At 49.5% G+C, this 14,572-nt stretch overlaps 1 protein-coding gene across 1 annotated transcript in view; it reads right to left on the bottom strand.

The window, feature by feature from the left end:
• LOC119100034 (A disintegrin and metalloproteinase with thrombospondin motifs 7) overlaps nucleotides 1-14,572 on the bottom strand; it is an 89,405-nt gene that overhangs the window by 51,288 nt on the left and 23,545 nt on the right. Inside the window, exons 12-18 of the mRNA XM_037223149.1 lie at nucleotides 14,171-14,276; nucleotides 13,455-13,582; nucleotides 8,911-9,028; nucleotides 8,047-8,179; nucleotides 4,889-5,006; nucleotides 3,953-4,093; nucleotides 1,791-1,906 (exon numbers count right to left, since the gene is read on the bottom strand). Coding sequence (XP_037079044.1) covers nucleotides 1,791-1,906; nucleotides 3,953-4,093; nucleotides 4,889-5,006; nucleotides 8,047-8,179; nucleotides 8,911-9,028; nucleotides 13,455-13,582; nucleotides 14,171-14,276 — 860 coding nt within the window. The remainder of the gene's footprint in view (nucleotides 1-1,790; nucleotides 1,907-3,952; nucleotides 4,094-4,888; nucleotides 5,007-8,046; nucleotides 8,180-8,910; nucleotides 9,029-13,454; nucleotides 13,583-14,170; nucleotides 14,277-14,572) is intronic.

Here is a 14,572-nt window from a genome sequence, read left to right as displayed (position 1 = left end):
CTGCAGTTGCACTTCCCAGCGCTTTCATAAGACGTAGCTAGTCCGGAGGCTCCACTGAGAATGTTTTTGAAAAAGGCCCGAAGATGGCACACTCCTTTCAACAAGGGTGAGCCCTGATCACACTCTTCAAACCCGTTAGTGTCTGTGGTCAATTTCACCAGACGCACCATATGGCTAGCGCGACAAGTTCCCGCTTTCCCGGCCGATCCAACCAGGGGTGTCAAATGAGCAGAGAGGCGCTGGCTCCCAATAATAGACCGCGCGCTGGAGGCAGAGAAAAACGGACCAGTCACATCAATGACCTTGCCAAAGACGTGGCGTGTCGTGCGGGAGAGTGAGGGGATGTGAGAACATGTGCCGCGTGAAGGGATGTGCCAACATGTGCTGCGTGAAGGGATGTGTCAACACGTGCTGCGTGAAGGGATGCGCAAACGTGCGCCGAGTACGGAGGGGTGGGGAGAGTGGTGGTGTGCGAGCATGCACCAAGAGCGGGGATGTGCAAACATGCGCCACGTACGGCAATGTACGAACATGCACCGAGCCGGCCTGAATGCATCGCGCGCTGGTAAATTTGAATACATGTTGAGAAAAGCACTCGCTGGTCGCTTCTCAGCTCCCACGACTGCGACTGGGACTGATACTGGCAGGATGCTCCATTCCAACCTCAAAACGCAACGGCCTTTCCGAGATTATGGCCCGCCAGCAGTTGAAATCTAGCTGAAAGGTGAACTCGAAATGAAAGCGCCCGTGTCACTCAGGTAACACGTTTTATCCTCACATGGTTTCAAGGCGATCAGTTCTAACTAGGCATACCCAGGACGCCGTAGGCTGATAATAATAGATCAGATATTTTGTTTCCGGCCTTTTGCCACGGAGAGCCATGGAGTGTTTCACACGCACAGCGCAATGTTACCGACTGTCGTCCCGCACTAGACTGATGCACTCCGGCCAGTCGCCAGCTGACCTTTTCGTGTCAGTCGTCGCGAACAACGAGCCCGTTCTGAGACCCATACCCAGTGGTGCCAGTTTACGGGTCCAGTTTCAATATCCAGGACCACGGAAGCCGCCTTCAAGGAATACTTTTTCGAATTTTGCGATATGGACAGATCTCAAAGGGAAACAACTTCTCAAACATATTTCGACCGGAACGTCGAAAGAGCAGGGGACGAGAAATATTGATGAGCTGAACAACAGGCGGTCATTAATGGAAACCCGTAAATCACGGTGATCAATATCGGTCCCAGAAACAGTTAACGATGATAACGAGTTGGGCTTAGGAGCGCACCGACTACAATGGCCATATCCCAGGTTTTACAGTTCATCTTAAGAATAATGCCCTACCTAACTAATGAAAATTCCGCCACGATCCCTAAGATTTGCCGCGGCAGTGGCAGCCCAAACCAATAGGCCGCCTCGACCACGTTCTTCAATATCTATCGCGTGATAAGGTAAAGGCATGAGAGATTGTGATAAGTTCAGCAGTGCCGGATATCTTCAAATTTTGTAAGCTTATGGGTCCTTGTTTACAAACTTTTCCATTACGAACACTTCTTGTGACGAACCTTATGCTATCAAACTCCTTTACGTGCTTAAACGAGCGAGTCACATCCTTTACGAACATTACTTACTGAGAACCTCACACCTTACAAATAAAAAAACTTTCCTTACAACCGTTTCCATGCATTACGAAGCTCTTGTTCACGAGCGTTGGTTCGAGCGCCACGCCACATCACGCCTGCCACGCTGGGCCGTACCGGGCAGGACAGTACTGGGTGTTACACAAGCCGTACCGGGCAGGACAGTCCTCCGTGTTGCAGGGTCTGGACCTGGTCTCTGGCCGGTCGGTGGAGCAGTAGATGTCCTCCACCCGGCCTGCCTCGTCCTCCATGCAGACCGCGTCAGACGTCTGAAAACGGGGCCGACAGCTGACTGGACAGCACGGACTTCTGTGCTGTGCTCGCCTTGCACGGGTTCGGTTGCAAGCCAAACACAGTACTCTTAGCTACGGCCTACATAATAAGTGAACCAGTGCGGCACATCAGGTGTAACAAGTCAATACGGAGACTTTGATGGAACAATGGATGGGGAAACTTATTTACTGTGGAACTTAGCTGTGAAATGGGCTACATGGACACGCATTTGCACAGAAAACCCTTTCAACCATTCAAGCTTAGTTTTATACATTTATTTTAACCTTAACATTCGCCCAGACAGGAAGGAAGAGTTGGCGCAATGCGACCTCCTCAGAATTTCTGAGGATGTCCACCCAGTATGCCATGTAATCGCGCCCAAATGTTCGAAAGCCTGTGTGACATTTATGGGTTTAGGTGCTACAAACGTATCTCTAGCATTTCTGGTTTCGAAGTGCTGACGCCTTTGTAAGGACACTGGACGATGATCCACGGCCGGCTTGGGCATCAGCGGTAACCGGCGAACCCGCTGAGAGCGCGTGGAGGTCCGATCTGATGCATGAACGGAGTTCTACACCACGTGACAACTGCATGGCAACGTGTACAAAATTAAACAAGAAATATACCAGTGTAAGTTACAAGTGGCTGCGTGGCAAGATTTCGTACATATTAACATGAAAAGCTAAAACGGTGCGATTTTCAAGGACGATTAAACTTTGACCAGGCACAATGAGGTTGTCATTGACCTAGCATTGCACAACGTATCGCATATCATCACATATCGATGCAAGAAAGCCGCTTTTTGGTGAGGCTCTATCTTTCTTAGTTTGGAAACGACAGGGGGTCACATCAACCCCCTTATCATTCAAGATTGGGAAAAGGGCGAATCGGGGCGAAGGTTTAAGAAATCAAGTTAGGACCGCAACCCACAATGAGTAGTCTGAGGGTCCGCTTGTTGATGGTGTGCGTAAACCTGGCATCAGCAAGTGAATCGCACCACGGACGTTCAATTACGGCCGCACCAGGTCGGCTGGGAGCAGCCAAAGAACGGAGGGAGTCATTCAGCTCCGCTCTTCCACAGCTCATTCAACGAAGCCCCGCAGCCCCATGGGACCTAATGCCCAGTGGATTGCGGTACGCCGCGCCGGTTCCCGGACGCAGCTGAGAAGGTTCTGGCCAGTTTGGCGGACCATGAAGACACCCTTCTCACACTCTGAACACGACATAGACAGTGAACCAGCTACCTGAAGTAGGCAGAGGGACGCCGAGGCTGAGTGGATAACCAAAACAACGAACGCGGAGGCGGACTACAATGATATTAACGGGTACAATGCAACAGGATTTTTTGAAAGAATGTGGACAGAGTCAGACAGGTACGGATTCCATCTTCCACAAGGTTGCAGAAAATCACTACGATGCAATGACTCCGCACATCTACCAAGTATAATCTACGGACCTACTACATAATGGTACCACTCAGGTCAAGCAATGCTGATTAGTTACTGAGTGACCGCTGCATCTATATCACACAAAACACTCACTATAAACGGATTTTTGCGATATGTAAGTGTACATCGCAGAGCTTCGCACATTTGAAATGGGCGAGTGCAGCAAACAAATCAAATGCACGTGCCACTGAATTCCGGTTTCAAAGTTTGGGCCATTCTGTAGTATCGCATAGGTAAAATAAATCATAGCGACTGTGTGCTTTGACTAACGTTAAAAATTAAAATGTAAAAACTGTTTGCTGCACGGAACCTCCATCTTGTGGACACGTGGACACAGCCTTCGCATTATATCATAATCATGGACAGTGGATAACGGCATAATGATGATACCTGAAGATACCCGAAATCTGCAGAGCATAACAAATGACTGCCATGCTTCACAGCATTTCTGTTGCCACAATGTGATGTCTCGCCATTTCAAAAACGCGTTTCGAAAAGCCCACCGCTCCCAAACCTTGCGCGCACAACGCCATCGCGCACAAATACAGCAAGCGAATCCCATAGATGGCCGGGCACGCAGAGCCGAGCGCTTACCTGTCGGCCGCCACCGCAGTGGACAGAACACTCGGACCACTCCTGGTACCTCCACGAGAACACCTGCGCTGCCTCAGCACCCTCGTGGCCAGGCACCGTGTACTCGAACCGCATCCGAGTGCTGCTGTCCTGCAGCAGTGCCTGGGGGCAGCCAACGCGCGGCTTGAGCGGTCTCGAGAACAGGGGCGGGCCGGGCTCCTCACCAAAACAAGTACAATGGATGGGGCCACTCCACGTTAAGTCCAGCAGGCGCACTGACCTTGCTAGGCACAGCTTTCCAACAGCAACAATCCTAGGCATCGTGTATGTAATTTCAATCGTGCAATATTGCATTTCGGTAAAGTCGGCTGATGCGCTATGCCGCTGCATACGACAGCATGGTAGACAAGATGGAGTTATGAAGATGTTCGGCCGGCATGGACACAAGGAAGATGAGGGACAGGAGCACGCGTCTCCCCTCCCCCACCTTGAACATACAGCATCATCGTAAAGTGCAATGGTTCGGGCTAGTATGCGTAACAGGGTAGAAGAGATGCATGATGCGACCCTCTTCCCACAGATGGTTAAAGCAAAAGCGATGGCCACGCATGTGCTAAGACGGCAATGCCTGGCAATGCATTACATATTCACGTTTTATTTACATCCCCTTCACGTCTCTTTCATACGCTTCTGCAAACTGAACGAAACCTCTCAGAATCGACCTTCCTATCAACGCGCCAGTCTTGTGACGACAAGTGCGTTTCTATCCGGCAACAGCCCCACGTTGTATGGTTTGAAGGATCTATTCGTCTGCCCAGCCGAGCGTGCAAGCATGCTTTCCAACTAGATAAATCATAATCTATGTTAACAAATTTTCACTTGCCCGATATCCCATTACAATCAGCGATCGCATCGAAACACATTCGGAACTTCATCGCAGATCTCGGGCGTTCTGACCTTGAGAACGATTGGTTCCTTCAGGGGGCCAGGGATGAAGATGGTCTCGTTTTGATCTTCGCGGAAGTAGAAGAGCAGAGTGCCGCCGGCACGGTACTCTCCACTCCACTGGACAAACCTGGCAACATAGCCGACAGTTCAGTCAAGAGAGAGGTCATGACCCAAAGTGCGTCGGACAAAGTCGTAACGGTGCTGGGATGTGACCAATAGTGCGCCCGATGGACTTCATATGATCTATCATATGAAGTCGTTTATCAGGCTAAACTTGGACGCGATTGTCCCATTTGTCCAACGCACATCGTCTCTTTTCGTATCAAACGAATGTACATGGAAATCGCACCCGCTGATTTCCTTTGCGCCTTCTTCCCGGCGGTGGCGCGGCTCTGACGCCAAGAGCATTCTGTCTCACTCTGTGTGCGGAGCAACACGGAGGGAGATGAATGGCCTGGACACGTTATCAGCTCGCACCGCACGCACGGAGACTATCAGTCTGGTCCCTCGACGACGCGTGTTTGGATTGCTGTTTTCGAGTGCGTCATCCGTGTATCATGTGACCGCCAGTCAAGACCTGGCCGGTGGCTTCTAAACACATGGCACAAAGACGTTTAGGAGAGAGGATGAGCTCGGTGGTAGATCGGCCGATATCAGAGAAAATCGTCACGTCAAACGACGGCGGCTCTGCGCGCCGAACACTCCTAAATGTCAGCAAACTCAGCAAAGTACTGTGTGATTCCGAGGCTCTTTTCAAGATAACCGATATTCTCTCCGCCCTGGCTTTATCATCACGGGTCGACACTCAGGAGCACAAGCAATACACCGCGCAGACGACTTAGTTGATCACTCCGTCAATGGCACTATGTGCCATCTTCAGTACAAACAGTGCTGGCTCGTGGAGGGGATGTGATTGAGTCATTGTCACTTCTCATTGACACGTATAGCCAGGAAGAACGATAGGTCGAAAATAAGCATGACCGGTAGTTTGCCAGCTTCCTGGTGGTGACGGACGATCCACAAATCGACATCATTATTGAACTTGACATCAACAGACCCAGGCAACGACGATGTTCCCCACAAGCCAGTCGGAGTGCATTGGACGTAAGTGCACTTCTCAAGGACGTCGAGGGGATATAAAGCGGTACAGATGAAAATAAGTGGACTGTGGTGTCGCCGTCAGCAATACGATTTAGCCTAGTCGAACCATTTCGAATTGAATAGGTATGGCTTGCTATTGGTAGCTTAAGCTAACGAGCGGTTTGATTCGCTCGTTTTGCCTTGCTCTTACACGCTGTATATTACATGAAGTCGAGCTGATTACGACTCAGATTGAGCGAATCCAGCCCGGGCATTTTGTTGTGAATAAGTTAATGATGCGGCATACACGAGGCCCAGGCGAACGTGCCATACGCCATTACGTCACAACGCCGAGCTTAACATAATAACACGTGCGCTTTCAAGTGTGCGCTGCAAAGTTTGTGTGACCTCGGTAACAGGTATCCTGTGCGGTGCTTGTTTTTGCAATTCTTTGGCCTCCTCTATGTAAAGGTACGTGCGTCAATGACACAGCAAAGTGACTAAAGCACCATGAACAATTTACATCGAGCTTATTTTTGTTGCGCGAGTTTTTGATTTGAACACATACCTCTACACAAATGTTTACTATCATTCTATTACAAGAGCATGAGCTAGGAAAATGACGTGTATGTCATGACAACTACAAATGTTGTTATGCAATCCGGCTTGTTTGTATTTGTCAGAGGACAAGAACACGCATTCTTGGCATTCATATGAGTCCTTAATGATGCTTATGATGCAACGAACGTGATTCGTGTTCGAAACTAGTACGAAACGAACACATTGGTCCGGTCCAAAGCCAATTGAAGTCCTCGGTGTCGGAAATCATGCTGATGTGCGCCGGACACGAATATCTCGAGGGTAACTTTTTGCGGTCTTGGCCAACGAGGTCGCGGCATTCGTGTGATGTTTCTATGGCGTCTTAATGCATGGATGACCTTGAAAAAATCCGCATGAAAGAGCCCGCACAAGTTCACGAGCGTCAAACTCAGCAACCAGAGGGTTTTAAGCCTAAAAAGGACAGGACTGTGAACTGCACTCAATGGTCTTTAAATTGGCTATCTCAGCTCAGAACCCTATACAAATGTGTAACGCTCCCCTTGAAGCATGCTGGTTTACTTCAATGCCGAACACGGCAACCATGGATTTTGTCGCGCTGCGACGTGAGATGCCGCGGTGGTCCTGCCACTGACACACTGACAGACTCTCCAGCTGTCAGCCGATGTTTGTGATTCACACAAGACCCAGTTCTGCTCATCAGTCACTTGAAACATGCGAGGTCCCTCTGGAATGAGGATCGCGCTCTGATCTGCACTAAGCGTATGTAGGTATTTAATGAGCTGCCGGAACTTCGTTGATTAGGCCCCAATGTGCCTGGGAGGTAGGTAAAACCGTCCATAGCGTAGAGTGCGCGGTACTCTCGGTCCGCGCCCTCTGGTCGTCTTATTGACGTGCTGGCTGAAGATAACTCTTACTGGAATTACCTACGGTGCGGAAATAATACCCCGACAGCCAGTTTTGATGTCTTGGGTTGCGTGCCGATCGCAAACCTTGCGGCATTGAAAACGCCTGGAGAGACCTGAGGGACTTCTGTTGACATAAAGGCATTCAATGTGAACATTTGGGTCTAAGTTCATCCAAACTACTTGGACGAGCATTTCCGTTCTGAGGAATCTCAGCGGGGTGGCACAAATAGCCATATCGTCGTCGACGTTCTTGACGTAATTATCTGAACTTCTGATCGCCTAAAGGTCACTGACCACGTGAGCGGCGCTGAGAGCTAGCTCCCCTGGGGTCACCCCGATATTGCTGCCACTCTAGACAATGTACTGTGTTGCACCTGACGTCCCACGCTGGCTCTTCAGCCGACCGCGAAGCCGATAGACAATGGGCGGCCGGGGGGGTCACTTCATTTGGCGGCACAATATGTGGTACTCTGTAGCATCGTCAAGGTCCCAAAATGCAGCTGACGAACAGGCAAACGTGCATCGTTGCAAGCGTTTTGCAAGATGTTTTTAAACTGCTGTTAGAGGAACCATAAAACGTCATGGCGGTAGACACGGCCAGGCCCGTGCGCCGTGGCTTACCAGTTGGCGTTCAGGTAATCGGAATCGTCCTTGGTACCAGTGACGGCCAGAAAACTTCCGTCTTCTGCCCCAGCTTCCTCCTCTACCTTGATGTTGCGAGCGCCAGCTGGCACGCCGGCGACGACCACATATCCTGAAGAAAACGCGGAGATATCAGACACAACGATAATACAGACTACTGATGGTATCCCAACGACGACATGCCCTGAACAAAACGGGGAGTAATTATGACACCAGCCATATAACCGGCATAACCGGCATATAGAGTGGAAACGTGTATACATATATATATATATATATATATATATATATATATATGTATATATATATATATATATATACTTGTCTATACATGCGTTATAGTAAAGCACTATAGTATAGTTTACTTCTACGATAACATGCGGATGATATGAACCGGCGTAGAGCAAAACATTTTTGCAAGCCAGGTCTTATCATGTGGACGGAGGAACGACCTAGTAGTTTTAACTTCAGCACATCATAAATATGCGTTGCGTATTTTGAGCGTGCAAGTTTAGCTGGGTCATATCAATTACAACATAAACAAGTACGGCCGAATCGTCAGTTGCCATCACTTATGCGTTAATGAATGTTTTTTTTAAAGCTGTGATAAAAACACTTTCGGGTAACCTCCACATAGGCATGCCAAACCAACCAAGCACCCCAAGCCCTAGGGCTCACCACTCAACACTCGCACAAAAGAGCTCAACACGCAACAGTCTTATGCCAACAGTTACCGGCAGTGGCATTGAAAAGGGCAAACACAGGACATCGCGCCTACCCAGGCCAGTCCGCACCCGGGCAACTAACGGACGCGCTACCCAGCGGTGATGACCGCCCACCTACCGTCTCCCTTAGCGGTGAACGTGTCCCTGACGGTGTTACAGAGGCTGCCGTTGCCGTGGCACATGCCGCAGCGGTCAGCCCTCGCCTCCGACGCCAACACTCCGTCACAGCCGATGCCCTGCAGACGGCACACTTCAGTCACAGGGCGTCACAGCGTCCCGCCGCGCTGGGGCAGGGGTCACAGCGGGCAACAGCACCGGGGCAGGGGTCACAGTGGACAACAGCGCCGGGACAGGGCGTCACAGCGCCCCGCGGGGCCGGGGCAGGGGTCACAGAGGATAACAGCGCCGGGACAGGGCGTTAGAATGGACAACAGCGCCGGGACAGGGGTCACAATGGACAATAGCGCCGGGACAGAACGTCGCAGTGGACAACAGCACCGGGACAGGGGTCACAATGGACAACAGCGCCGGGACAGGCCGTCACCGTGGACAACAGCGCCGGGACAGGCCGTCACCGTGGACAACAGCGCCGGGACAGGGGTCACAATGGACAATAGCGCCGGGACAGAACGTCGCAGTGGACAACAGCGCCGGGACAGGGGTCACAATGGACAATAGCGCCGGGACAGAACGTCACAGTGGACAACAGCGCCGGAACAGGGCACCGCAGTGGGTGGGACGCTAGGACAGGTCGTCAGAATGGATCACTACACGGACGCGGCATCTCACAGTTGTCAGCAGCAGAAGTACAGAAATAAAGTGAAAGTGACAGAAAATATAACAGAAAAGGCGACCTTATGAACGTGAAATAAGGTCACCTAGGTGAAATTTACACCAATGGACTTTTGCATTGAAGCGGTATGTAAGGTAAAGCTGGTTGGATGAGGTTTGAGGGCAATTCGGCCAACAATTTGGAGCTTAACGTTGTTTGATCTAACATGACCTGAAGATTATGATCTAGGAACACAATGAATTGAGGTGAGTGAGCTCAAATACATGTCTATATGTCATGTGAATTTGGTTTGTCTAGATCTCTTACCGTTATGGGGCCAAATAACCCCCTCACCCACACGAGCTCGTCGCATTCAACCAGCCACCGCTATGTTTGTTAATGGTTTGTTTTGTGCTTTCCTTCTTCGCTCCACTTGCCTCAAAATGCGAAGTGCATCACAGATCTTGTAAAATCACCAATATGCTCTACAGGGTAACTTAAAACAATTCAAAAGTAGAAAAAGCGCAATAGCGTAGTAAAGACAATCTCCTAACGCTAAGAAAAAAAACCTGACCACCCATTGACAAGTTGTAACAGACCGTTGCATTTTCCACTTGTGCAAAAACAGTATGTGAAAGAATATGGCGTGATGAGAATATGGCAAAATGTGAAAGGGAGTGTTCCACTGTTATATGGGGTCCTGAACTGAAATAGCCATCCTGAAAACCTTTCGTTCCTGTCCATAATCACGCCCTTCTAAGACCTAACGGTCTCTAGTTTCTGCGCTCCACACCCGCGAAAATGGAGAAGGTATATCGGGGGAGTATTTCAAAGTCACGTTGGCATTCATGGCGTTATAATGTCAGCACTCAAACCTTGCCATTCCACAAGCCATGCGGCAAACAAGGCCAAAGGTTATAATTATCGAAGCGTTCATACCTGACGTTCGCGAGAGCGATCTCCAGATATAACGGCCTTCAATTGGCTCAATCAAGGTTGTGCAAGGTAGGATGGCCTAACCAAACCGTGACGCAATGGGAAGCATATTTACCAAGCAGAGAATTGTGCTGTCTGGAACACTCCTTTCCACTTCAAAAGTGAACTTGTTTAATTATATCTGATGCCTGCTTCAATATCTTTACATGTTAAACATTCCCTATAAAGGGGATGTTCACATTTGAAGGTGTTGGAACAAGCATCAGATATGTTGAAATAAGCTAGATTTTAATTATTTGTATATTTGTGGATGGAAAAGACCGATCTAGGCATCACAGTTTATCTATTTAATAAATAGGCTCATCACTAAGTCATTGTTTGATTGCGTCATAGGACGTTCGAACAGTGTTGGAGGTCCTGCCAAACTGCCCGTGCGAAATTTCAGCTCCAGCACTCCCTTGTCGCTAATCCCCCGAGAAGTGGCGGGGACGGTGCTGGAGGTTATTGCTGATCCACGCATCGTTATGTGGTCGTGTTTTGGCCCTTTCTCGTGAGTCTCTCGCATGTTTATCCGCGGGCTTAGGACGTTTATTTGTGTTCACGTACTCAGGTAGGGCGCTATTCTGAAGTTATTACAGTACGTCTTATTTTCGTAATATCTAGGAACCATGTCCAGCTTCTTGCATTGTGTCAAACAAAACACGATTCGTGACTGAAACTTGAAACAGAGGCATGCGTTTGAGCACAGACACACAGAGCATCGTCTTAACACAGATTGTCACGGTAAGGCCTCCGTGCCGCTCTCTGGCAGAGGGGCATGTAACGACATAACGTGTCACGCTGCTAGCGCACAGAGTAACGGTGCGAACATGTAAAGTCATGCTATCAATGCAACACGGTAGTGTAATACGGTGCAGTTACAAAGGTGAGCTTTACATTTTGTACTACGGAGACACATTCATTCTGCCACCAGCGTCTCCGCGACCGCATTCTATTGCCCATTATTGCTGGCACCCTACTTTTCCGACTATTTCAGGCTAGAGCTGAAGGCACCGGGAAGCAATATCGCAGCGCACCACATTCTAACTTAACAACTGTCTCAATCAACTAGCTACACAGCATCTCATAAACAGGGAGCGATAGGTGCTGCCCACACCGTCTATTCAAGACGGTCTTTTCGACGCCCGGCCAATGGGATCATCTACTGCCTCTGCGACCAACAGATAAGGCGGGAACGGCTCAAGTTCGCTGGCTTTAGAATGGCGACCAATGTCAATGCTTAAGGCCAGTTAGAAACCCAACAGACAATACAAGAACATGCGAGCAGTGGCTGGAATGTAAAGATTAAGTGAAACTGAAAATAGTGTCAGAGAGCGCTTGTAACATATACACAAGCTAGCCGTAGCCATTAGCCGGTGGTACGATCTTTTTAAAACTTTTCAAAAACTTTTCAACGTTTATTTGTTACTCACTACTCCTTAATCAGCGATTTTTGGCTATAAAAGTTTTGCATAGATCTAAAAACATGTTTGTAAATGTGCATAAGTAGATAACGTTACCGTTTCCTGGCTATAAGTAAATTCATGTTTTTAATGACAAATCTGATGCAAGATACCTTCCTACTGAAACTTTTCAAAACTTATTTCAAACATTTGGTGGCATTTTTGACGCAGACGCAACAGACCGAACTTCTATATGCCTGCAGCGACTCATTTCATAAGTATGCAACATTTACCGGGCCTACTTACAGCACTCACAGGGCTTGCTTACATTACTTTGAGGGCTTGAAGCGCTTACAAACCTTAATATGATCCAAGATGACTGATCCTTGAGTGCACGATCGTTAAAACCCGCCTTGATCCTCATAGCACCGGTGTTAACAATAATGGAGCAGCTAGCATCCAGCGTACTCAACCGATGCACATTGCTGATAGACCTAATATGCTCCTAGATAGATACATGTGGTTTACCTATTGCATGTCGATGAAATTGCGTGCACGCAATCGTTTCCTTGTCAAAACATTTTGTACCTTACTTATCCTTCATAAAATATTTGAAAAATACAAAACTTTTCAATGCATTCATACATTGTAGAACGACTATTGCAGGAGACTACTGACCATTTTTTTAGCTTTTCATTTACACCTTATCCATTATCTATTGTATTTTGGACCTGATATTGTGCTTATATATTACATATTCATTGTGGAATATTGCACTTGAATACACTCACCAATGAGCGCGGAAATGAATATGTGCCTGTATGCGTATCTGTGTCCATACGTACCACCCAGAAGCTCTTTCTGCCAAAACCAAATCATTCATTTGACGCTTGCCCTTTTTCGCTGTTTTTCATACGCAAACTCATGAGGGGGGGGGGGGGGGTTCAATGGGACGCTGCTGTTTCCAAGCTAAACAAGACAAAGCTTGGTAGAAAACATCAGTCATTGCGGACATTCCCTTTAAGAGAAGATGGGTGATTTCCCATGAAGTGCGTAGAAAGCACAATGCTCCCATTCACTTGCTCGAGACCTGCGGCCGACGCTACGTCTCTGAGTGGCCCGACCACTGTGCCAGCGACATTTCCATAATGACATAATGCTAGCTTCCTCAGGGTTTATTAAGATAACAGATGGAAGACACACGTCCAGTGAGATTTTCTGCTTGCGCTACCTTCGCGGAAGACGTAAAAAGCCAGCAATGTCATTACGGAACTAATTGCGGCAAGGCGCTGTGGCCGGACCACTCGTGGACCTGATGGACCTTCTCTCACTCCTTGGACCTGATGGACCTTCATTCATGGACCTTCCCAGCCTCCCGAAGAAGACCAGAACAAAGGCTGGAAGCTTCACACACTCACGCTGTCAATATGGGTTTCTTACTGGACAGCGTAAAATTCCCAATGGCCGGGAGCACTGACGCCGGGCGCGGCTGCCGTCGCCGGCCACACTCACCATGCACTTGCCGTTGATACAGATGTCGTGCGTGCCGAGCCGGCACGGCGTGCCGTCGGCCACCGTGTCGGAGAGCACGGCTGTGAAGTGCCGCTCGGTCGGCCGGCAGGTGAGCTGGCAAGGTACCGCTACCGGACGGGGGCAGGCCGGTCAGGTCATTAGGTCACAGGCCAGGTCGCCACGTCACAAGTCAGGTCACCAGGTCACAGGTCAGGTCACCAGGTCACCAGTAAGGTCAACATGCACGGCTCAGGTCACCAGGTCACAGATAAGGTCACCAGTCGCAAATAAGGTTATCAAGTCATCAGGTCATAGGTCAGGTCGCCAGGTCACAAGTCATGTCACCGGATCATAGGTCAGGTCACCATGCTACAGGTCAGATCACCAGGTTACATGTCAGGCACCATGTCACAGGTCACCGCCGCCGGCGTGCACAGGGCCGCAAGTTACAGGCCCGGCACCGCTATATGGGGCAGGTTGCGAGCGCCGGCTTCACATGATCATCTGACGTGAGATGGGTAGCGTGGGCTGCGTGCGGTGATCTCTGGAAACAGCTCCAGCAGAGCTGTCGACCCCGTTCAGATTCTGTTAAGATCCCGATTACGACGCCCTTCTTCACAGCGTCTGGATGAATGACTGGCTGACTTCAAATTTGGTCTGCTGGGTGAATGGCAGGGCCAGAGCACGGACGTCCATTTCCGCCTCCTTCGGCTCACCATGGTCGTAGACGGGCGTCCAGGTATAGTTCTGGCCCTGGTACGGCACGGAGTCAAACGCGGCGCACTGCTGCGCCCGAAACGTGACACCTTCCTCCGGACACGCCTGCGGCCCAGTGACAAGACATTGACAGTGGTCAACACCGGTCCATAACGTTGTTGGCAACATCTTGAGCGAAGAAATCGGCCTCTCAGCGGGGGCGATCTCCCAGACAAGCGCTGGCGATCCTGGTACAGTCGCGAGGCGACACAAGTACGCCTAACTAGCTAGAGCACGAGCGTCTATCTTAGGGCAAAGAATCAGGGTCATTGGTGAGCCAGTAGTACGACCCGCTCTAAAATCAGCGGCATTGAAGTCATTGCAGTGCAGAGTTACGGACCTGTAACTTGCTTCAACAAGTG

The sequence above is a fragment of the Pollicipes pollicipes genome, unplaced genomic scaffold, assembly GCF_011947565.3.
Source record: "Pollicipes pollicipes isolate AB1234 unplaced genomic scaffold, Ppol_2.1 Scaffold_4881;HRSCAF=5763_pilon_pilon_pilon, whole genome shotgun sequence".
Lineage (NCBI taxonomy): Eukaryota > Metazoa > Arthropoda > Thecostraca > Pollicipedomorpha > Pollicipedidae > Pollicipes > Pollicipes pollicipes.
Note: the sequence above shows the minus strand (reverse complement) of the source record. Positions and strands in the feature narration are given on the sequence as shown.